This window comes from Carassius carassius, chromosome 39 (assembly GCF_963082965.1).
Source record: "Carassius carassius chromosome 39, fCarCar2.1, whole genome shotgun sequence".
NCBI lineage: Eukaryota > Metazoa > Chordata > Actinopteri > Cypriniformes > Cyprinidae > Carassius > Carassius carassius.
Window position 1 is genome coordinate 19,667,446 of NC_081793.1, and position 24,743 is coordinate 19,692,188.

General features: G+C 36.7%; 1 protein-coding gene across 1 annotated transcript in view; it reads right to left on the reverse strand.

Annotated features, from left to right (window-relative positions):
- Positions 1-24,743, reverse strand: part of atrnl1b (attractin-like 1b) — a 109,082-nt gene that overhangs the window by 12,739 nt on the left and 71,600 nt on the right. The window contains exons 26-27 of the mRNA XM_059531095.1: positions 24,585-24,663; positions 2,551-2,658 (exon numbers count right to left, since the gene is read on the reverse strand). Of these exons, the coding sequence (XP_059387078.1) occupies positions 2,551-2,658; positions 24,585-24,663 (187 nt within the window). The remainder of the gene's footprint in view (positions 1-2,550; positions 2,659-24,584; positions 24,664-24,743) is intronic.

A 24,743-nucleotide genomic window follows, 5' to 3' on the forward strand; every position in this document is an offset into this window, starting at 1 on the left:
TAAGCACTTCAAACAAATTCATAAGCATATAGTTTAAAGCGGCTTGCCCTCCTGTCAGATGCATGTGCTGTTTAATGCATTAGAGACACATTTTCCACAGTGCATAAATTACATTCTTACAGTTGTGTCTTTATCTTTAGATGTTAGAAAGTCATGCATTTCCAGTTTTCAAAAAAGGCTCATCCTGACATTAAGAGAGTCTCCGTTAAACTTCACAGACTGCTGAGTGCATATACTTTTTGCTAAACATTTTCCCCATTTACAACAGCACAATAATCTACAGTGCAAACAGCAGCCGGATGCAGCATGCATAACAGACTTTTATTTGAAGATAGAGCCATGGTACAAACCGATCTGTCAATTCTGTGTACTGTTACACCACTAGGTATGTCCCAATCCCATTCCCTTCTTGTCTATCCATCATCTTTTCACTTTTGCTATAAATGATCTTGCAAAATATTTAATTCTATCAATATTCAAAATTCTATCAATTCTCTCAAAATTTTAATTCTTTTAATATTCACTCACCCCTCTGTCAATACAAAACTGTATGACTTACTTTCTTCTGCAGAAAACAAAATGAAGAATATTTTAATAGAAAGTCAATGGTGTCCAAACCGACACTGGCTTTCATTATTATATACTTATTATATACATTATTATATCATGAATTATTGGGTAAACTATCATGTTAAGGCTTTCTGATATTTGATGCTTAGTGGTTAGCACGTGTTTAGACATGCAGTACTGAAGTTAGAGATCAAATCCATACTACAACAGGCCTATAAACTTCACAGCTACTGTACAGAAATGACTCAAACAAGTCTTGGTTAAACCTTATATTAACATCTGTCTTGGGTGAGCTAATCTGCGATAACTACAGACAGAAGTTGGGCTACAGGCACATATTACTGTGCTGAACCGTCTGGATTGTCCTCTCTTTTTTATTAGCAGGTTATGCTAAACAATTCAACAACACCAGATGCTGTCTCATTAACCTTTATTGAACTGAATTGCTCTCATTTCCCTCCTTTCACCTTCAGCTGCTGCCAGATCCCAGCAAAGTGGGGCCAACATCTGGATCTGCATCAACAGACTCCAAGAAGTGTCAGTGTTGATCACCAAGCACATGATGAATGCTGGGGAAGAACAACATGAGGGGACGCATATGCTACAAGATTAAAACTTACTCTATGCTTAAGGATTTCATACCAAGATGCCTCCAAAATATAAAAGTAATAAACAGAAACATTTGCTCAGTAGAGAAACATGTAGAAGAAAAGCTCTGGAATCCACAGTGGACAATATCGCGGAAACTTTTTATCCACTACTAAGAATTTGCTTTTGGGTTTGATTGTGTTTCATTAAAATAGTCCCTGGCTAATTTTTAATACAAACTTAAAATGTTATTGCAATCAAAGCTTTGAGGGAATGAGCTCCAGAAAGGTGGCGACTCATAACGGGTCTCTTGAGGTGAGCCTGTGCGTTAGTGGCAACTGCTTGGGAGATATGCACTGGTCGAAATTAAACCTTTGAGGCTGAGAAGTGAACAGCAGGGAATCCATTCACAAAAGATCTCTCTGTTTCCACTACAAAGCTGACAGAACTTAAAAAGTGATGAAACAACAGTATTTTAGAAAAGGAACGACATGTTGTGAGGATGCATTTAGTAAAATGAGGAGCTTTGAGCCAACAGACTCTCTCACCATACAGCGTTAAAAATAACAAGATATGAGGTACTGTATCATCTGAAGCAAAAATGTTGATTATCAAAACAACTTCTATTAGCAAAAACTACAATTCTCAACAGTTCTCTTGTGGATGCAATTTTACAGAACTTAAGTTGCTATTATCACAAGGCTGATGTGCCCACAAATGAGAGCTGTGTGTCTGTAAGAGTGAAGCTAAAGTTTGTTTAAAAAGATCCATGTTGAACAGCGTTCAGCTGGAGGATCGATGAGTATGTTGTTTTCTGCTCTCTTCATTTGTGGCATGTCCTCCAACAGCCCACTGAGCACCACTCCACACTAATGGATTCTGGAGAGGCACATCAAGTGCTGCTGGTCATGTGTTTTTAACGTCTCTGCTGGGTAGCAGGTACATCAGCTCTCACAGGTCTGTGTGTGTGTCTGTTGTGTAACAGCTATGAATGGCAATGCACTTAAATTAGAACAGAACGGTCTCTGCCTGGTATTGCTCATCGTTTACATTGGAAACCTCATTAAGTTAATTATAAAGGTATATATTTATATACACACACACATACATACAGTGATGAAAACATGCCTAGATTATTTTAATAAGATTTTTAAATTTTACATGAACAATTATGACTTGTTTTAATTTTTAAATAGAAATAGTAGCTGACTGGAAAAACTGTAGTTTAGAAAAAGGTTATTTCAGATCCGTAAACACTGGTGTATATATACTGTCTTGAAAATCATTTTCTAAATATAGTGAATATTTGATACTGTATATTGGCTAACCTTTCATCAAGTAATGTTAGCCAAGTAAAATCGAACAGATTCAAGGTTCAAAGGTCAAACTAACCTCGATTCCACCCTGAAGCAGTTCAACTTGAGTGCCGCCCACATCCAGTGTCACCGCAACTGAGGCAAAAGGACGACTGGCCATCTGCTGCCTTTCCCTCATCAGTTGCTGTAGCAGAAAGAGTAAGAATTGAAAGAAGGAGGGGAAAAAAGTATGATACATTAGTAAATATCTGTACATAAACTTCATAATTTCAAAGGACTATAAGAAGTCAGTTTTCTGCCAAAATCACAGATGTAAGATTACAAGTGATGACTGATAGCATAAATGACACGACTCACAGAAAGATCAGTGACTGATTTTGTTTTGAAAACAGAAAAACCAAAAAGCACCCTGAGATACACTGAGGCAGAATGCAGGGATACTGATGTTTAAGACAAACAGGAAGTAAAAAGATTATGAAAAGAGAAGAGGAGAACATGCAAAACAGAATGAAGCATAGAATGATAGAAAGAGACAGAAAGGGAACGAAAGAGGCCATTGACAGCACTAGAAACAAGTGGTTGAATAATTCATTTGTTCCATATAAATATATATATATATATATATAAAAATTGGCTAATCAAATGTCTGTGAAGACTGGAAGTAAATTTCTCTTGCCACAACATCCATGACAAGCAATTATTTTGCCATTGATTGTGTGAGCATCAGTATTCCAGTGGAGGAGTTTAATTAATGATGCATTCCCTGTAATTTCTCCACTCCACTGACTGGCTGGTTGTCATAAAAAAGCAGAATTCACAACCTTCATACAAAATCCCATCCATAACCGATGGTACACTGCTTATTTTGCCTCTATGATAGACACAGTTTATCTATCATGTGCACATGGTGCACAACATTCCTTACTTGTGCATACAGGAGGAGATGAGATGGCCCAAGTCAGAAGTACTTCTGAAGGTCAAATCTATACATTTATAAAAACAAACTTCTCATCTGTAATCAGACTGTGTATATGTCAGCGAATGAAAGAGAGTAAGCATTCATGAGCATTTGCAGGTGTGACATTGGTAGAAAAGATCAATATAGTGGAACATTCAATCACACGGGACTATGCTGGTTTCTTCCATATAAGAGAATTCCTCAAGGAACAATTAAAATACTTTTTCAGTATAACATTCAATATGCATCTTAATAAGATCTCAAAACCCTGCTTAAATGTCTCATTTCATTTCATTATCAACAATAACATAGAAAAAATTATGAACAACACCTCATCAGATAGGTAGAAAATGCAACCTTCTGCCATGGAGACAAACTTTGAAAGACGCTGTACTTAAAAGAACACTCCAAATCAGCTTCTCTCACTTCAGAGCGATGGACAAGTCGCAGGTGATGCCTCTATCATTTCTGGATAATCAGTAGTTAAAGCACACACACAAAACATGGAGTGGTCCACACCGACAGTCGAATCAATATCTAAATGCGGGCTGATTGGGGTACCAAGGACAAGTCTGATTGCTATTGGATTTGTGACGCACAAAAGCGTGCTGTGTTAAACTAACAAGAGACAACTCCTGAGGGAGTCACTTTCCTGGTTTCACAGCAATTCTGTACCATGTTCAAGTCCTGACAAACATGTTAGTGTCCACACATGCATGAATGGGGACTTCATATAAGCAACTTGTAAACCCAAAAACTTTTAAGTAATAAAAGCTAAATAAAAGTAATTAAATATGAGTTAAAAAATTTTAGAAAAATGTTCAAGACAATTCCATGTTTTCTTTAAAAATATTTCCCATAATAATTGGAAACTTTTTTTTCTCAAACCAGAAGGAACATGATAAATGGTTATCTTAAAGAAAAACAAAAACAAAAGTTTATGTAATTAAAAAAAAACTGTGTTAAATAGCAGTACTTCACTTTATATATAATTCACACACAAAAAAACATGCCTTTAAGTGTCTTGATTATAGCACTCATAAGTGACTGATGGTTAAAAGCAGGCAAACTAAGAAGCTTTGCACTCAATGAACTGAAGTGAACAGTCAATTTCTATGAACACTGTGTACTATAAGTCTTCTGTAAGCTTTCCACAAGCTAACTAATCTTTTAACAATGGCAGCATGTACCATTATAGGGCTCCAAACTGCAACTAAAATGGTTGCATTTACAACCAAAAATATTAAATTGCGAGTTCAGTTTTTGTTAAGGTCGCCATTGGTGACTAGGCCTATGTATTTATATGTTATAAAAATGAGCATGTAATGCCTTTTTTCCTGATCGCATCATTTACTATGTTCACAAATTAAACAGACTATGCGCATCAAAGTTTTGGTGGAAACAAAAGTTTTAAACAGTCGTCATCTCTGCCGCACAGCAGCACTTACACACACCTGATAAATGCAGCTGCTGTGCAGCGCGCGAGAGAGAGAAGTGTAGAAAAGAAGCGTCTATTTCATGTACAAGTTGAACAAACTACAACAGGTAAAGCTGTCAGCTGTCATATTAGCAATATTGTTAAAATTCGCGTTCATAGTCATTAATTCAATGGTTTCTTCTTAACAAGATTTTATGTCTTCGTTGTAAGAATCTAAAATGAAAGATTAAGTATTTATGAGTTTAGGGGGAAAATGCCCTCTAAAAAGGTAATTAAATATACCAATTTGGTTCCAAAACGCAATAAATCCATTTGGATTAATTTGAATAAAAATGTGTTTTCATTACCAAGAAAGTGGTAAGAGGTGAAAAAGGTGAGAAGGATATTACCCCTCTAGGGGGGGTCTGGGGACACACTCCCCCAGAAGAAAAATTTTAATATTCCATAGCATCAATCTGATGCATTTTCAGATGCTTTTTTTGCCAACCTGGTGAGAGCTGGAGAAACTTAACTTCAGCCATGAGTCAAAAATGATTACTAATTATTATTACGATTACTGTAGCCTACTATTCATCAGTCAAATGGACGGAGTGGAAGGGGGATCGAGCAGGAATCTTTATTGGTGTCGATTTTCAGTCTCTTTTCAATAATAGACTTTATGCATCTGTCAATCATCCCCACTTGCTATTTGGGGGAAGAACCTAGCGCTATGATTGGTCGAACTCTTCTTCTTTTGCTGTTGCTTGATTTGAGGACTGCGCGTGCACAGAGGTGTAACCAGGTTTTTGCATAGTTTAGAGTGACAAATCGTACCAGCCTGCTTTGAAGTAAAAATGCGTATCCGCTATGCAAATTGCATACAGGTTAGCAGGTCTGCTTATTGATAGAAGGTAGCGGTAGCTAATAATTTTCAACCAGAGCTTTAGCTAGCTGGCTAACGTTGCGTTCTCTCCTGCTTTGTTCAATGACTCAATTCATCAAGCTGTAGTTAACGTTAGCTAAGTCTATGTCAACAGAGCTCATGGGTAACTTAACTTTATAAAAATAACTTAATTATTGAAACCATCACTTACCAAATTCAGTCAGGTAAATCGCCGAGGCCAGGCGTGCTTTCAGCTTCTGATGGTGATCTGCACTGGTGATGCAAGGCCCTTCGTGTTAATATTTCCATGCACTCGCACTCCCTTCTGGCACGCGCACCTGTTCGCAATTCACTGAATCGCAGTTCGCAGTTCACTGAATCTCGCGCTCCCTTCTGGCACGTGCACTTGTTCGCAGTTCACTGAATGTGAATATTTTTCCCCAAAATGCAATAAATCCATGATACTTTTCTTTCTCCAAATGCAATAAATCCACTGAATCAATATGAAATTATTTTTCATATTGAAACGGGTGAAAATACACAATATAGTAAGTTGATCCACATATGACCTCTGAACTTGGTCAAATCCTGATTATATCATAATCAATACTTGTATACAGGCAAAGGACTAAAAATACATCCAATAGTCATCGCTTCCTAAATGAATTCAACAGTTCATCTTGTTAATGCTATAAATTAATTACAGCAATAAAAGAAAATTTCACCATGAACAAGAACATGAACAACATCACATTAGACCACAGAAATTCCAAAATGACATTTCCCTTACATTCAACTTCCAAAAGAGCATATATATTGCGTTCTGCAAAAAAGGGAGACTGGTGCTCGTTGCGGTTTGGAAAAAAGGGAGAACACATGACCTAATAACAAATTGTGAATATCGCAATTTGCGTAAAAATAAAAATTGGCTTTCGATAACGACAAGAAATAAATGGCGTTTATCGTGTTTTGGAACCAAACTCTTCATACATATATATATCAAAATTTGAATGCTTGGCGAAAGAGATGCGTTTTTAATCTTGATTTAAACAGGGACAGTATATATATATATATATATATATATATATATATATATATATATATATATATATATATATATATATATATATATATAAAATGAAAATTTAATAATTTAATCCCTGCAAGTAAGCCATTTAATCTGTCTCTTTACAACATGAAATAACATCAAAAGGTAGGCTATTTTATAAGAGAGCCTACAGTAAAACTTACTGAAATGTCTAATGTAAAAGCTAATTCAGTGTTTCAAACTGTAGAAAACGTGTAAAGATTGTAAACATTGCAACGTAATACAGGCTACATTTACCTCAGAATAACTATTTGGTGTCCATTAGCTCATCAGTCAGCTAGAAAAATAACTACAAAGAGGAGCATTTTGCTATATTTATGCGCTATTGCATTTGAATATTTTTACTTAACCTGTTGTAGACACAACATGATTCAACTCCTATAAAATTGCATTGTATTAATTAAGAAAAACAGAATGAAAGTGTGAAAGACATGCACTCTTATATAAAATAAAGGTGCTTAAAATGTTCTCCACAGAACTATTCAGTCAAAGGTTCTTTAAAGAACCATCTCTTTCTCAACTTTTTATAATCTGAAGAAACTTATTTCGCCACAAAGGACCTTTTGTGAAACGTAAAGGTTCTTCAGATTTTAAAGGTTCTTTATGAAACCATTTAGACAAAAAAGGTTCTTCTATGGCATCGTGACGCACCTTTATTTTTAAGAGTGTATGTCAACATTTACAACATTGACAGCATTGAGGAGGAGCCCAAACTACACTCAGTGGCCAAGTGATGCTTATGGTCCAGATATTGGTACAGATTCTGTGTAATAAACAATTTGTGACTGTATATTTAAAGTTTGAAAAGACATTTAATTCCCACTTTAAGTTTAACCTTAACCTTAGTTCCCAGGTCATCTACAAGATGAATTAAAATGCTGATAAAGTCAAGAAAAGATGAGACAAACACGGCAGTATGGTTGAAACGTTAAAATGTAAAAATAATAATAATCAAATAAATAAAACATGTTTGTTCTGTGGCACCTAAAAAATAATAATTTGGCACCGACATTTTTTTCTTGTAGGAGCAAATGGCTCCTTACTCGATTTTTTTGTTTGGAGCCCTGCATTACAGAGTTTAATTGATCAATGAATTCTTTCAAGATTATAAATCTTCAACTACTGCAACAGATCTTTAGAACTCATTAAAAGACAGTGATGCTGAATAAGCATCTACAATAAATGATACTGTAATTTGGCAATTAAAAACAAGATTATATGGATAAGCTTTCCTGAAGCTCAAACTGTGGAAACACAACACTAACAATGACAAGGTCATGGATTCAAATACCACTGAAAGCAAAAATACCTTAAATGCAATTTAAGCTGCTTCAGAGATAAACTGCAGTGCTTTACAAATATAGGACAGGAAGAGCTAAATAAACTTATCACTGTATCTAAACCAACAACATGTTTATTAGATCCTGTACCCACTAAATTACTGAAAGAGTTGTTCCCTGTAATAGAAGAACAGCTTCTCAATATTATTAACTCATCATTATCTTTAGGTCACGTCCCAAAACCATTCAAGCTGGCGGTTATTAAGCCTCTTATTAAGAAACCAAAACTATATCCTAGTGAACTGGCAAATTATAGGCCTATTTCAAATCTTCCATTTATGTCTAAAATTTTAGAAAAAGTTGTGTCTGCTCAATTGAGCACCTTCCTGCACAAAAATGATCTGTATGGAGAATTTCAGTCAGGTTTTAGGCCCCACCATAGCACAGAAACTGCACTTGTTAAAATTACAAGTGACCTGCTTCTTGCGTCAAATCAAGGCTGCATCTCATTTCTAGTTTTACTTGATCTTAGTGCTGCGTTCGACACCATAGATCATGACATACTCATAGATTGATTACAAAACTATACAGGTATTCAAGGGCAGGCTCTAAGATGGTTTAGATCCTACCTGTCCAATCGCTACCATTTTGTTTATTTAAATGGGGAGTCATCTCATTTATCACCAGTAAAATATGGAGTGCCACAAGGATCCGTCCTAGGTACCCTTCTATTTTCAATATACTGTACATGTTGCCCCTTGGTAATATTATTAGAAAATACGGAATTAGCTTCCACTGTTATGCTGATGATACTCAGCTATATATCTCAACGAGACCAGATGAAACTTCTAAATTATCTAAGCTAACAGAGTGTGTTAAAAATGTAAAAGATTGGATGACCAATAAGACAGAGATATTAATTATTGGACCAAAAAACAGTACACATAATCTTGTAGATTACAATCTGCAACTAGACGGGTGTACTGTTACTTCCTCTACAGTCAAAAATCTGGGTGTTATATTAGACAGCAACTTATCTTTTGAAAATCATATTTCCCATTTTACAAAAACTGCATTCTTCCATCTTAGAAACATTGCCAAGCTACGAAACATGTTATCGGTTTCTGATGCAGAAAAGCTAGTTCATGCATTTATGACCTCTAGACTGGACTATTGTAATGCACTTCTAGGTGGTTGTCCTGCTTCTTCGATAAACAAGCTACAGGTAGTCCAAAATGCAGCAGCTAGAGTCCTTACCAGGTCAAGAAAATATGATCATATTACCCCAATTTTACAGTCTCTGCACTGGCTACCTATTAAGTTCCGTATCAGTTACAAATTATCATTACTTACCTATAAGGCCCTAAATGGTTTAGCTCCTGCATACCTAACTAACCTTCTACCATGTTACAATCCATCACGCTCCCTAAGGTCACAAAACCCTGGACTTTTGGTAGTTCCTAGAATAGCAAAGTCCACTAAAGGAGGTAGAGTTTTTTCACATTTGCCTCCAAAACTCTGGAATAGCCTTCCTGATAATGTTCGGGGTTCAGACACACTCTCCCTGTTTAAATCTAGAATAAAAAACGCATCTCTTTCGCCAAACATTCAAATAATGTATCTTAAATTGTGAGTGTAGTTGCATCTGATCAAATGCACATTCTTATTATTTAGCTTGGGTTAAACTAATTAATTTTACTTTGTTGGATCAGCAGCTATGCTAATGATGTCTTTATTTGTTTCTATGTTTAGGATTTATATCTATGTAACTAGGATTTACACAAGCTCCAGTCTGGATCCAGAACACCTGAGAAGAGATGATGCTGACCCTCAGAGGACCTCAGATGATGCTAACCCTGAATCAACAAACAGAACTAACAAATATTGCTACATGTGTGACTGCAACATATAATAATTATTAATGATTAATAATATTAATAATGTTCATCGTCTGGCTGACTACGTCTTGTATTAATTTTTCTAAAAATCCTGTCATACGTGCACAAACTGACAGTCAACACTTATAAGCTATTACTAAATATTGTAGCAACAATTTTCTGTAAAGTTGCTTTGTAACGATTTGTATTGTAAAAAGCGCTATACAAATAAACTTGAATTGAATTGAATTCAGATAAAAGCACCTGCCAAATGCATAAACAGTCTACTAGAAAGCCATTCAGATTAGTAAATTCTTTAAAGGGTTTTAAAAGACGATAATTGGGCCAATAACATCATGCCACCAAACAGATATCTCAGTGTTTTTTATGAATTTCTGAAAGTCAGCTCAACCTCAGAAATCACAGAACAAACTTCTTTCATTGTCCATGACAAACATAAAACGCAAGAAGGTGGTCACGTCCTTGATGGCGCTCATATCAGGCCAACAGCACTGTCTCTGTGGGGGTGTCTATTCGGCACTGACACAAAGAGGTCTCTTCAATGACTTCCACTCTAAAGGGCCCTTATGGCACCACGGTAATTAATCACTCATTATCTTTTCTATTAATCACCACTTGTGGACTGTTATGGCTGATCCCACCGCGACCACATTTATAATGAAATTTTCAAAGCTGAGCACACTACTCACATCATGGCTTCTCTTGACAATACGATCTGATCATCTCTGCAAAACATGAGTGTCACTAACCCATGGAATTAAATGTGCATGTGGATGAAAGCAGAGATACTGGAGAGGTAAGATAGTTGAAAAGTTAAGTGAACTGTCTTTAAATATATTCGGCTAAACGGTTGCCTCTTCCATCGTCTAGAAGAGAAATAAGAAAAAAATAAAAAATAAATCGGCCTTCAAATCAGTTGGTATTCCCTATACCGTGAGTCCAATTTGTAGTGGTGTGCAAATTCCAGGTAAACAATTTAACTCCTGGACATCCATCCTGTGCTATATAATCTAATGCAGAGAGGAATGACAAGAAAAATTGTTTTTTTCCCTTGCAGCTTCCTTTATTTCTACGATCTCTATATTACACTTATGCTGTCACTTTTATGATAACTCATTCACAGGTCATTAAAAATACATTAAACAGAGCAAGTTTAGTGCCAAGAAAATGCAGAATGTTTATCTTTCTTGGATTAACTTAATGAGGTAACATTGTAAACAAAGCAAAAATTTTCTGATTAATAATAATAAAAATAAAAGCTGAATGAGAGCAAACTGTAAATTAAAATAAAAAAGTGTTACAGAATTATGATTTTTTTTTTAAGCATCGATTTTATTCACAAAAGTGCAGGATAAAAAGGGCCTAAATACAAGCTGTCAATTCTGCCAGTCGAGCTGGTTGATATTATCATGAAGCTGCGCTCTCATCAAAGATGACATTTGCACCAGAATGGGAGTGAATGGGAGAAACCAGGGTGAAGCTTCCACATATTTATAAGTCCATTAATTTTATCTTCATTTAAATATTGATTTGAAGCTATTTGCTTTCTTTCATCCCCTTCGATTAGCATTTGTTTGGGCATGAATGCGTGAGAAAAAAAGCGAGCAAACATGAGGAGGGGGACTGAGAAAATAAAATGACAAAGCATGACAGGGAGAGAGCAAAAGTGAGATGGCGTGAGAGAGCATGGCAGGAAGGGAGAGAGTTGTGGCATGATTTTCATTTGTGCTAATAGATCTTCTCTCAGAAAACAGCCTGGCTTTGTTGACAGCCAAAAAGCACCATCTGCAATTTATCCATCTCTCTCCATCACCTGCTATTACTCATCAGGCACACTGCCTTTACTAAATCAGTGGCATCTCCATGACAATTATGCAAGACAAAGCCAGTCCATCACTGAGATATACATAGATGCATCCATGTCCTGCAGCCTCGAGGATGCAGCTGCCCTTTCCAACTAGGGTACATTTGCAGTTCTGTTGCGTGACAAAACCTGGATTTTAATAATACCTTACCTACAATACCTTATAATTGCAACGGTTTACTTCGTCGTATAAACCAAGCTCAACATGGAAAAATGCACACACAAAAACTAACTGGGTCTTAGACTAGAGTTAAGGTCAAACTTATATTATTATTCTTTGAAATGCTCTTAAAACCTTGCCCAAGGGTAGTACTGTGAAAACCTCACTGATGTGAAATTGAGATTGATTGTTCATTGATTTTACTGTAGGCTTCATGTTAAACCCTGCTGAAATCCCTGCTTTACAGCATTAGGACTTTCCTGTTAGATATTATACAAGGGCTAAAACTCTCAAAGCCATTTTGGTCCAAAATGTAATGGATTGAGTCTCCATTCCTGAAAATGAAAATCCCATACAGCCCTGATGAAAAACTTCAGAAATATAAGATGACCACCGTTCACAGTTAAGGCTGAGGTTTTTAAGACACCTAATTAAATGAATTTATATTTATTTTACTGCAATATAGTTATAATATAAAAATATATACAAATGCAAATATTTATTAATTAATTAAATCAGGCATTAATAAATCACCAATGAATAAGTATAAAATTATGGTTGAGGTATTCTCTAGATATTCTCCTCATAAAAAAATAAAGAATAACTTATGGAAAGATGTATATATTTTAGAATAGAATTAAAACAATCTTAAATGTTCCCTACACTGACCTCAGCAAAGAAATTGAATAAGGAATAAGTTTTGTAAATATTCATAAGGACATGTTCAAACTAGAATCAAGAGGGTCAATGCCTGGTCCTCCTTTAACTGTTGACCAGGCTATCCACGCTCTTCCTTTTTTAATGATGTCTGCTAAAAATAATTAAAAAAAAAAAAAAAAAACAATCAAAAAAGATTTTCAGTTTTACCAGTTAGTTTAAAAGTTAGAGTTAAAAAAAATAGGAACTAGTAGTTTTAACAGTTTTATATAAATTAAGTGTTCAGATAGTTTGACCTTGCCTAAAATATGAAGAATATAATTCACTGTCAAATTCAAAATGCGATGCTTAGCTTATCCAAAACAACTCTTATATTCTATATAACAGTAAAATGCAATTAAGTAATTATGTTAACTATTAATTGAAATCATGTACTCAATCAACATCACGTGTGGACGTTTGAGACCTAGGAAAAAAACTGGCACGAGGAGGAAATTAATTCTGACTCGCAAAGACATGTCTGTGCCTAATTTGCAAACACCATCTAAAATTGTAACAAATTATTCATTGTAGAAATTATGTAAATTAAGCAATTTATAAACCAGCTAATTAATAACAGCTGATCAGAACTGGAATTTAGGTCTTGAACCAAGCAGGCAAATTTGCCCAAATGACACCGAAAGAAAAGTTTTCTCACTTGGAAAAACAAAACTTAGTAAAAATTATTTGTCCAAGTATACTGCAAGATATAAATGTGCCCACTGATCTTACAAAAACAACTCGATCCTCAAAAGTCATCATAGCCTGTTATTATTTCCCCTGAGGACTTGCTCATGTTTAAGGTATAAAGAAGGTAATCCGCTCAGAATCACTTCTACACTGACCCATCTGGTCCAGTTCTTCCGGAGGAACATCAATGACCCCATTAGCTCTTCAGAACATGGATTATGAAATTGGCTTCACTGGTTATTCCATAAAAACGTTCTGATTGACTGCTCAAAGGACATGTCACCCATTGGCTTGGAACTGAATTTGACATTGATCTGTTAGTGTTACCAAGTATGAAGATAAGGGGCATTCAATTATAGTCATTAGCTCACTGGTTGTTCATTCTGAGCGGGCTTAAATAAATTATTTAATTGTACTATATATATATATATATTTATATATTATCGGTGTTAACGTGCTGCGTTAACGGGACTCTTATTGGGGGATAAAAAAAATATTACTGTTAATCAATTATCAAAGTTGGGTTGAGAGTTGGGTCTATATTAGGCGAGCTATGATGACTCTCACCTTGATATATTAGCACGGATGTATGCCTACCCGAATTGCACTGTAGGGGGCGAGATCCAGGGGGGCAGGGTTTCATAATTTTTTAAGCACCCCTGGGCGCCGCCATTGGCTAGTGGACCCCCACCTGCTGTTAGCATTCCATTGACTCCCATTCATTTTGGCGCCACTTTGACAGTGAATAACTTTACATCTGAGGCGTTTAAAGACTCCATTTGTCCATTAATTATTTCTAAAGAAACACGAAAATGTATAAAAGGCTCCATTACCTTGTATCTTACGTTATGGGCCCGTAGAAGCAGTTTTTGTAAAAAATAGGCTAACAATTGAGTCATAACTAGTGACTCTCTGTCGCACAGTAGAGAAATTACCGTATGGACAGGAGGAGAAGCTCGCAGGCAATCTTTTACTGTCTATGAGGCAATCGGGTGGATGTGGAGGCATGAAGTCAAGGGAGATAATTAATCAGAATACTTACCAAAATTTGCTCCCGTTCACGCTCGCCTTCTCAGCGAGATTCGGTGGGTGATTCAGATTTCTCTTGGCACAGCGATTAGAAGACTTACAGGTTGGTCACGTGACATCTACGTTATCAAGCTCAGTTTGAGTCTGCGCAGTACGCCCGACCCCCAGGAAGTAAGTGCTTCTAATTGACTTCACTTGTCTCCGTTGAATCCAATGGGGTCGCTGTGTCCATTTCTTTTACTGTCTATGGCGAGAACGAGTCTTCGAACCTGTGTGTATGTCTACAGAACTTGGGCACCGCATTGCATTCTGGGATGTGGCGGCCATTTTGATGGCCTCGCGAATGTAAACATACAGCAAGTTGAACGAGAAGAAGCAGAGTTGGGAGAAAGAAAAAAGATGTTAAAATCGCGGAAAGGTTGTGGGATTTATAAGGATACGCTAAATAGGGATGCCAGAGACCAGTATGTGGATAAAATCGGCACTATTAACGGTTTGGATCCATATGAAATTTCCAACAAAGAGTGGAGTACCGACGATGACTTGCTGCCACACTTTTGCATTACAGATATCCTCGGCTACCTTGTTTGTTTTGTGAGCGCCTACACTTCAGAATAATTCCGAAGCTACAAGTCACTGGAGTCTCATGTGTGGTTCACAAACGGATGGGTTTAGGAGCTGCAGATCATAAAGCCGGCAAACAGTACAGTAATCCGGACAAAGGTAAGCTGCGCTCTACCAAGCTGCTAGTTTAGTAACCGTTAGTGCTAACAACCATTCACACATGGACTTTTAACTATGTGTTTCAAAAATGTAGTTAGTAGCTGTCAACCCTCCCGTTTTTTTCCGGGGTTCTCACGTATTTGAGCTCTTTTCCCGCTCTTTTCCCGTTTTAGTATTTTCCTGTAAAATATCCCGTTAGCCCCTCCATCAGACCTGTCAAGTCTCTGTGTTGTTGTCCTGTTGCTACTCCTTGCCCTTCCAGTGAACAGATGTTTCCAAAGCATCGTTTTGCCTACAACCCGAATTCCGGAAAAGTTGGGACGTTTTTTAAATTTTAATAAAATGAAAACTAAAAGACTTTCAAATCACATGAGCCAATATTTTATTCACAATAGAACATAGATAACATAGCAAATGTTTAAACTGAGAAAGTTTACAATTTTATGCACAAAATGAGCTCATTTCAATTTTGATTTCTGCTACAGGTCTCAAAATAGTTGGGACGGGGCATGTTTACCATGGTGTAGCATCTCCTTTTCTTTTCAAAACAGTTTGAAGACGTCAGGGCATTGAGGCTATGAGTTGCTGGAGTTTTGCTGTTGGAATTTGGTCCCATTCTTGCCTTATATAGATTTCCAGCTGCTGAAGAGTTCGTGGTCGTCTTTGATGTATTTTTCGTTTAATGATGCGCCAAATGTTCTCTATAGGTGAAAGATCTGGACTGCAGGCAGGCCAGGTTAGCACCCGGACTCTTCTACGACGAAGCCATGCTGTTGTTATAGCTGCAGTATGTGGTTTTGCATTGTCCTGCTGAAATAAACAAGGCCTTCCCTGAAATAGACGTTGTTTGGAGGGAAGCATATGTTGCTCTAAAACCTTTATATACCTTTCAGCATTCACAGAGCCTTCCAAAACATGCAAGCTGCCCATACCGTATGCACTTATGCACCCCCATACCATCAGAGATGCTGGCTTTTGAACTGAACGCTGATAACATGCTGGAAGGTCTCCCTCCTCTTTAGCCCGGAGGACACGGCGTCCGTGATTTCCAACAAGAATGTCAAATTTGGACTCGTCTGACCATAAAACACTATTCCACTTTGAAATAGTCCATTTTAAATGAGCCTTGGCCCACAGGACACGACGGCGCTTCTGGACCATGTTCACATATGGCTTCCTTTTTGCATGATAGAGCTTTAGTTGGCATCTGCTGATGGCACGGCGGATTGTGTTTACCGACAGTGGTTTCTGAAAGTATTCCTGGGCCCATTTAGTAATGTCATTGACACAATCATGCCGATGAGTGATGCAGTGTCGTCTGAGAGCCCGAAGACCACGGGCATCCAATAAAGGTCTCCGGCCTTGTCCCTTACGCACAGAGATTTCTCCAGTTTCTCTGAATCTTTTGATGATGTTATGCACTGTAGATGATGAGATTTGCAAAGCCTTTGCAATTTGACGTTGAGGAACATTGTTTTTAAAGTTTTCCACAATTTTTTTACGCAGTCTTTCACAGATTGGAGAGCCTCTGCCCATCTTTACTTCTGAGAGACTCTGCTTCTCTAAGACAAAGCTTTTATAGCTAATCATGTTACAGACCTGATATCAATTAACTTAATTAATCACTAGATGTTCTCCCAGCTGAATTTTTCAAAACTGCTTGCTTTTTAGCCATTTGTTGCCCCCGTGCCAACTTTTTTGAGACCTGTAGCAGGCATTAAATTTTAAATGAGCTAATTAAGTGGATAAAAGTGTAAAATTTCTCAGTTTAAACATTTGCTACGTTATCTATGTTCTATTGTGAATAAAATATTGGCTCATGTGATTTGAAATTCCTTTAGTTTTCATTTTATTAAAATTTAAAAAACGTCCCAACTTTTCCGGAATTCGGGTTGTACTTGAAAGCAACCTTAGCGTGATGTTGGGCTTTTTAAGATAACAGCGTGGTTGTTGTGAGAGCACGATTTCATGCCAATCTGTAAGCAAAAGCATGTCAAACCTAGCTTCACAAATCGCTTAACGTTAGTTAATGCAGCAGTTTTGTAGTACGGATTTCTGCTGTCAGCAGAGGGATAGCAACAGAAAGATGAATGTTGAAATTTCCCGTATTTTGGATGAGTAACCCGGGAAATTTCCCTCATTTTCAATGTTCAATGTTGACTTAAGCTATATAAATATTCAGATGTTATGGTCTCCGTGGTCGCGCCTCCAAGCAGGAAAGCGGTGGAAAGTTAACCCATTCTCATTTTATTTTCCCCAAGGCGATTATATGTTGCGCTGTTACACCCCAGAATACAGCAACGGTTTACCATGGTTAAAATAGATTTTTAATTAATCAAATTAAGACACACGGATGAGAGGGAGTATGTCTAAACACTGCGCAGTAGTCCGAGTAGCAGTAAAGGAGGCCATCAACATGGCGGCCACGCCAAGTAATGACGTCACGATGCCCAAGCCCTAGAAATTACCACATCAAACATGACGTGCTAACATGGATGCAGCTGAAGCCGCCGGGTTTGCTTCAGGGAATTTTCTTTTTTTTTAAGAAGCTTCCCAACGGAAACCATTTTGGAAACAGGAAACAGCCTCTGGTCTAATGCACCATCTGGCTTTAGAAACCCGTTCTAAAAGTCTTACTTTTAGTCATTATTTTATTTGGGTAGCACACATATTCTGAATGCCTTTGGCAGAATTCAAATGAGCCATTTTAATCTATATTAATTCCAAGATTACAGTGAGATTAATCTAGATTAAAAAAATGTATCTATGCCCACCTCTAATATATATATATATATATATATATATATATATATATATATATATATATATATATATATATATATAAAACATAGTATAACAGCCTCTTTTAAGAAAGACACTAAGAAAAAGAAATGCAAATGGGAGAAAAACAAAATCTGAATATTTTCTGAATGTTATATGCTATCAGAAAATTACCAGCATAATCACAGGTATCGGTTTAGCACAGTGGCCAGATTAACTAGGAACCAGGCATTTCTTGAATCTGATAACCCACTGCAGAACAGCAGCAATTACTTTTCTCACCGAAAAGATAAAGAACATTAGAAAGAAAATTGCAACCAACTGTTGCCGTATATCTTGATGATGCATCCTGCAGTTTCTGAACCTTTGTTAAATATTATTAACTCCTCCCTCTCTCTAGGACATGAACCTTCAAACTGAAAGTTTAAACCTCCCTTAAAGAAATTTGGCTTTCTGCAAGGGGTGTTACCTATTGAGCACCTCACTGCCTTTTTCCACCTCAGAAACACGAGTTATAGAATATTCTTTCTAGACGCAGAAATGTTAGCTCATGCATTCATAACTTTGAAACCTGATTATTGTAATGCACTTCTGGCTGGATGCCCGATTGTTTCCATAAATAAGCTGCAGTTTGTTTAAAACACTGCAGCCAGAGTTCTAACCTGGTCCAGATAATATGATCATATCAGTCCAATATTATCATGGCTGCAGTCAATACTTTTACTTTAAGTATTTAAGTCACCCAGCCCCTCAATACCATACAGATCCCCTGCCTTCTTATTGGTTTTCATGCCCAGATTTGCCACTAGCCTGCCTTCAAACGCCAGTCACATCCACTGGCAGTTTCTGTCATATATTTTGCATACCATTCCTACTATTTACAGTACAAATAGTGTGATTTCTTATTTTATCAGTCATTTTAATCATTACAATAAACCATATCACTAGATCACATTAAACTAAAGTTACAAACTTAAATACCAAACACAGAACACCCTAACAAACTGAATAATATAACAAAAGAATTGCAACAAGTTGCATCATATTATAGGTCTTAAAATGCCTCATTCGCACAGTAGAAGCAAGGATGTAACACTACTAATACTATTTTTGTTTTCTTGTGTGACCTAAATCTGATTTATTTATTTTTTAACAGGGAAAGACTCAATTTACCACAAACATTCAGTACTGAATGCTGCAAAATGTAACAATAGTTACAGACAACAGGCTAGAGGAAAGGGAGCATGACCCTCTTTGACTGGACAAAGTGAACATAATATTTAACTTAACACTGAACAAATATTTGGGATTCATTTCCAGATCACTGATACGCAAGCCTTTGCTTTGAAATTGCCAAGTGAACAGTTCTACTTCAGACTCTGCATCGATCCATCACTTCAGAGCACACTACTGCATCTCTCTGAGCAATGCGTGTATCATTTGCAGACATCGGTTTGTGTGAACTTGTGATTTAAGAAACTCTGGGAGAGTCCCACAGCTGAACTTGATAAGTGAGGGCGAGTATTTGTCATAGACTAACAGTTCCCTTTTGAGTGTGTGATGAATGAAATGGAAGCAGAGCTTCTGCGAGTCACTAATGCTTGTTGTTTTCAAGGCTCTCATTATGGGCTGAAACCTTTTTTTTTCAGACAGATCAGAGCTGCTTTTCTGCAAGACTGGAGAAGGAGCTGACGCATCCGTGCTGTCCCCGATTCCATCGAGCTCCCTCTCTCTCCCTCTCTGCATAATGTGTTCTTATCTTGACCAATTTGTGTCACACAAGATTGTACCTCATTCATCAAACTAAGTAATAAGGATCTGTTTAATTACAGCAGAGTTGAGGACATCTAGCTTTTAAAGATATCAATAGTTTAAAGCCAACTGTTTTATCATTGACATGATTCATATATATAACCCACTAAATAATCATTAATGAATGATTATCACAAAAAAAAAAAAAAAAAACATTGAAAATTCAACATTAGATAGGGTACAGCTGTTACCCTGCAGACCAAAAGCTCAGTTTCACTGTCACTTATTATTACTATTCATTCTTAAACCCACATCTTGGGCTGTAAGCCAGCCAGAATGGTTTTATACTGGGGCTGATCTTTAATTAATATTAAAAAGAATACAATTCTTTGTTCTATTTGCCTGAAGTTTACTGATGCCCTTGAAAGAGAAACATTCTTTATAACACATGGCCTTGATGCAGAGATAAAAAGTTTTATCATAACTTCTTCATTTTTCATAATAATGGATACTCCCAGAAAAACCAATGCATGTTCTCAGCAGGCCTGGAATATTATACGGAGTATATTAATTTTCCTGTCGATAGCAGCCTAAAATAGATAGAGCTATCAACCATCACTACAAGGCCACCAGAGTCACAAATTATATTATTTAACATGACAGTGCTCATCATTTAGCATTTAAACAAAACGGTATGGATGGCTTTTATATGTAAAATCTCACATAAAATAACAACAATACTATCTGTTAGTTAAGAATTAATAATGTAATGTTTAAAATTAATGTTAAATACATTATTATCTGTTGTATTATATTATTTATTAATTGTTTAATATTATTGCAATGTATTTTTGCAATATAGTTACTATCTGTTGGTGGTCACACTGCTTGCTTTCTCCTACACTGGTTGCATTTGTAACCTGGAATGATGATCAAATCAAATTGACCTTTGGACCTACTGAATACAGTTCCTAACATGTCTTGACAAGTATTCAAAAAAGAAGTAAATATAACAAATACTAACAAAACTAGAAAAATATATTTTTAATATCATCTACACAAAATATTGTTTAATTTCATTTCATTCTTATACGAATATATAATGCCTACATTCTATATAGACATGATATACAAGTACAGTAAAGTGGAAGAAAATAATGAAAAAGTCAAAATGAAGGTAGAAGTATAGTAATATCATCAGCACTTGATACTGCATCTTTTCTCAAACTAAGGTGATAGCGATAAGCCCCCCCCCCCCTACAATATTTCTCCAAATGTTGCACACAAATATTCTAGAAATGTTATCCGTGATGGTCAGGCTGCATTTGTAACTTTTGCTTTTGACAGAAAATTGCACCACCCTGAATTCTATCCAAAAGCATTCACTCATTATTGATCTCATCTCTTGAAGAAAACAGTCAGGAAAAAAGTCCCTACATTCATTACATCCCATCAAACAGTTGGTGGTTCCCATCGACTTCCATAGTAGGAAAAAAATACTATGGAAGTCAATGGCAACCACCAACTGTTTGATTACCAGCAATCCTCAAAATATCTTCTTTTAGGTTCAATATAAAAAAGCACCTCATACATGTTTGCAACGACATGAGGGTGAGTAAATGATGACAGAATTTAAATTTTTGGGTGAACTATCCCTTTAAGCCTCACCACTACTGCAAACCTGGAAACAAATATAACTGCATTAAAAACAACCGTATTGCGACAAGGACGTGCATTTAAAGCAATACTGTTCAATTAAACAGTGTTTTTGTGTATGCTGTAAGACAAAAGTCATTCCTCCTGCTCTACACTGACAGTTAGTGCAGACATTTGTCATTTGTCCTTCTGAAATGGTACAGAGCCACTCTCGCACCTGTGCGCAAGACACAGTTTCTAGTACAAAGTATGCTTTGTCCCAGTGTTATGCCTGTCCTGCATTAGAAATAATCTTGTTAACAAATCAGCTTTGTTTAAACAGGTTGGGTAAGACAAAAGTCAACAGACACTGAGCAACTATCTTCCCACTGAGCAACTATCCATTTGGAGTTTTGTCTAAATCGATTAAAACCTCCTATTGCCAAAATGAATGTGTGATAGAGCACAGCAGAGGCATGTAACCTTCATTATGAATATATTCGCTCCTCTTCAGGCACTCAGAACTGAATTGGATGAGACTGCATGTTAAATAAAATTCAATAACTCAGGATGGCATGGTTTCATTATTCTTAATCACCCCTGTTACATCTTGTTCATTTAATTTTTCATTTCAGCATGGGGTTTGCAGTCACTGGTCCAAACAGTGGGAGAGTTTTTTTTTTTTTTCTCCAATAAGACGAATCATAAAACATGAGGACGGACAAGTGCAATGCCCATAGCCAAACCTGTTTGTGTTTCTCTCTGGAGAGCAGAGTTAAGACTTTTTAATAGCACTTTTCATAGTCTTCCCTTCCACTGTCTAATTTCTAGAAACCAGGCTGTTGATCTGTCATTCTCAAAAAAGGTTCATCCACAAAGATCAACAAGATTGATCTGTTGTATCATGCAGTACATCAATAATCTGAGGCAAAGAGCTATGACTGCTGCACCCTCAATGAAACATGAAAAATTAAGGGATATTTCTGGAATTTCACACACCGACAGAAATGATAATCACCTACACAAATGCAAACCTACACACAGGTCCAGAAGACAATGGAATAAGTGACTCTACCTATGTAATATTCCACTGCGGTAAATGCAAAACACAATTATCAAGCCCTCCGACATCAGACAAACGGTCCTCTAATGCACCTGCTCAGCATTATCACTTAACATCAGGGCTAAACATACACACACGCCATACCATCACCGTGATTAATCAAATCAGAGACATGGAACACATTTTTTCCTCCACTAAACATAAGCTAGGATACATTTTTCAGATCTGTCATTCTAAGTTTTGTTCTGAAATCGTCATACCGCTATCTAACAGTATGTGGTTTCACAAGGCCAATTTCTCTTTGAAAGCAATGGCCAAACCATCTTCTGCTGGAAGGTTGTAGCTTTGAGCATCTTAAATCTGTACTCTATGAAGTCAGATCAGAAGTTTGGCCAGATAAAAAACACTGCTAAGGGACAAGACAGTTCAAGTTTACAGTATAGCAACCAAAATGCTGGAGATTTTCCTGCAAAGAAACCGGTAAATCCATCCATCAATAGAAAAATGCTTTTGAGAAATATTAACACCAATATCAAAGAATCCTGATAAGCAAAAACAAAAACACTTTATTGTCTCTCTTTCTCTGTGTGAGAAAGAGAGAGAGAGACAGAGATTGCATACTCTAATCTCTTAAATACAATAAATTTAGTTTGAGAGATCAAATAATCGCATGATGCATGAGGTTAAGCACTAATTGGATGATTTTAACCAGATTTTCAAGCATTGCACTTAAACGTAAGAGCCTTTAGAGCTAAAGCTAAATCCAAAATAAGGCAAATGCAACTGAGCAAATATCCAGGCAGATGACAATGAGACGTTCTCTAGAATTTTCTGGAAAACGACACATTGAAGGAAATCAAAGGCAAGCACTGTGATTTGTGTTGAGCACTGGTGCTTTTTAGACATTCCCTTGTTTGATCTCTCAGCCAAAATCAGTGTAGTGGAGAACATTTGCATAATGGAAGTTATAAACATGTCCTCTGCTTTCAACTCATGTCTTTAAAGAGGGCGCAGGGCAGGACAGCTTTTTCGTTTACGATCATACAAATGGAAAGTTGCACTTTAAAACAGCAATAAATTATCATTACTTGCATGCCTCTGAATGCAAAGGAAAAGCTCTGAAAAATCCCTTAGTTTCATCTGTCTCCACCTCATGCTGCCAAAAACATGACCTTGTCAAATGACTGGTGCCAAAATGAGGTGCACATCATTCAGTCTCCTTCTTGATCAAGACAAAAAGGAAGGAGAAATTACATTTTTCAGAAGTAATTCTTTTTCTGGAGTGCCTCCTCAAACTTTTCAATCATTTTAAATTAAAAGATAAAAGCTTTTTTGAGAGCTCTTGAGGGCAGAAAGAAAACAGATAATCTGAACCTGAGGAGTGCAGCTCTGCAGTGAGCTGAATGCTAATGGTGGAAGCCCATCTGCCCCCATCACGCGTTGTTGGATTTAATTCTTCAGATGAATATAGCTTTTGGATTGCCGCTATCATAACTCTTGTTTATTTCCATTCATCAATTAGGACAGTAGCAAAAGAGATCAACCTTCCTGATTATCAATGGCAATTCTGTTCACTAAAGTGAAATAAATGCATTTTGAACACCTCAACATTGGCTAATCACTCTCAGGAATATCTTATAGTAACCTTTGGGGGTTACCAGGTAGCAAATTGACTCATTATCCAAAACCTAGACCCTTAAACGCCTTTGATCGCCTGTAATTCTGCCACAATAAAATGAAGGCAGGAGAAATAGTAAAAGTATGTCATCTCTCTCCTCGATGTGCAGACATCTGCTGTGCTTATCGTTCAGTCTGCTCTGAACTGCATTAGATAACTCTTGTCAGAGCTAATTGGCTTATGAGGGCCCCTAATTAAGAAGATGGGCATGTTTGTAAGTATTGGACTCTGCAGAGCTGTTTCATGTGGCTGACAAGGCTTTATATGTACTTCTCAGAGCATCTAATCAAATTCCACGGGAAGGAAAACCCACAAAACAAAAAGGGAGAACAGATTTACCAAAGTGTAAAGTCATTCAATACATGATACGACATATTAAAACAAGTGAATTCATCAGCAGATATTTGGCTATTTTTAAATTACCATGACTCTGACAAAGTATGCATTGTCCTTAGTATGGTTACTGTATATTTTCTTTTCTGTATTATGACATACCTCTCGTCGCCTGGAGGCCCAACAGGTCTGTTTGATCTTCCACACCACTGCAGCTACTAGTAACAGCGACAGAAAACAGCTGTAGGATGAAGAAAAGAAGGGATGGAAAGATTAAATGATGTAGAATTTTCCTCTCTCTCTCTCTCTATATATATATAT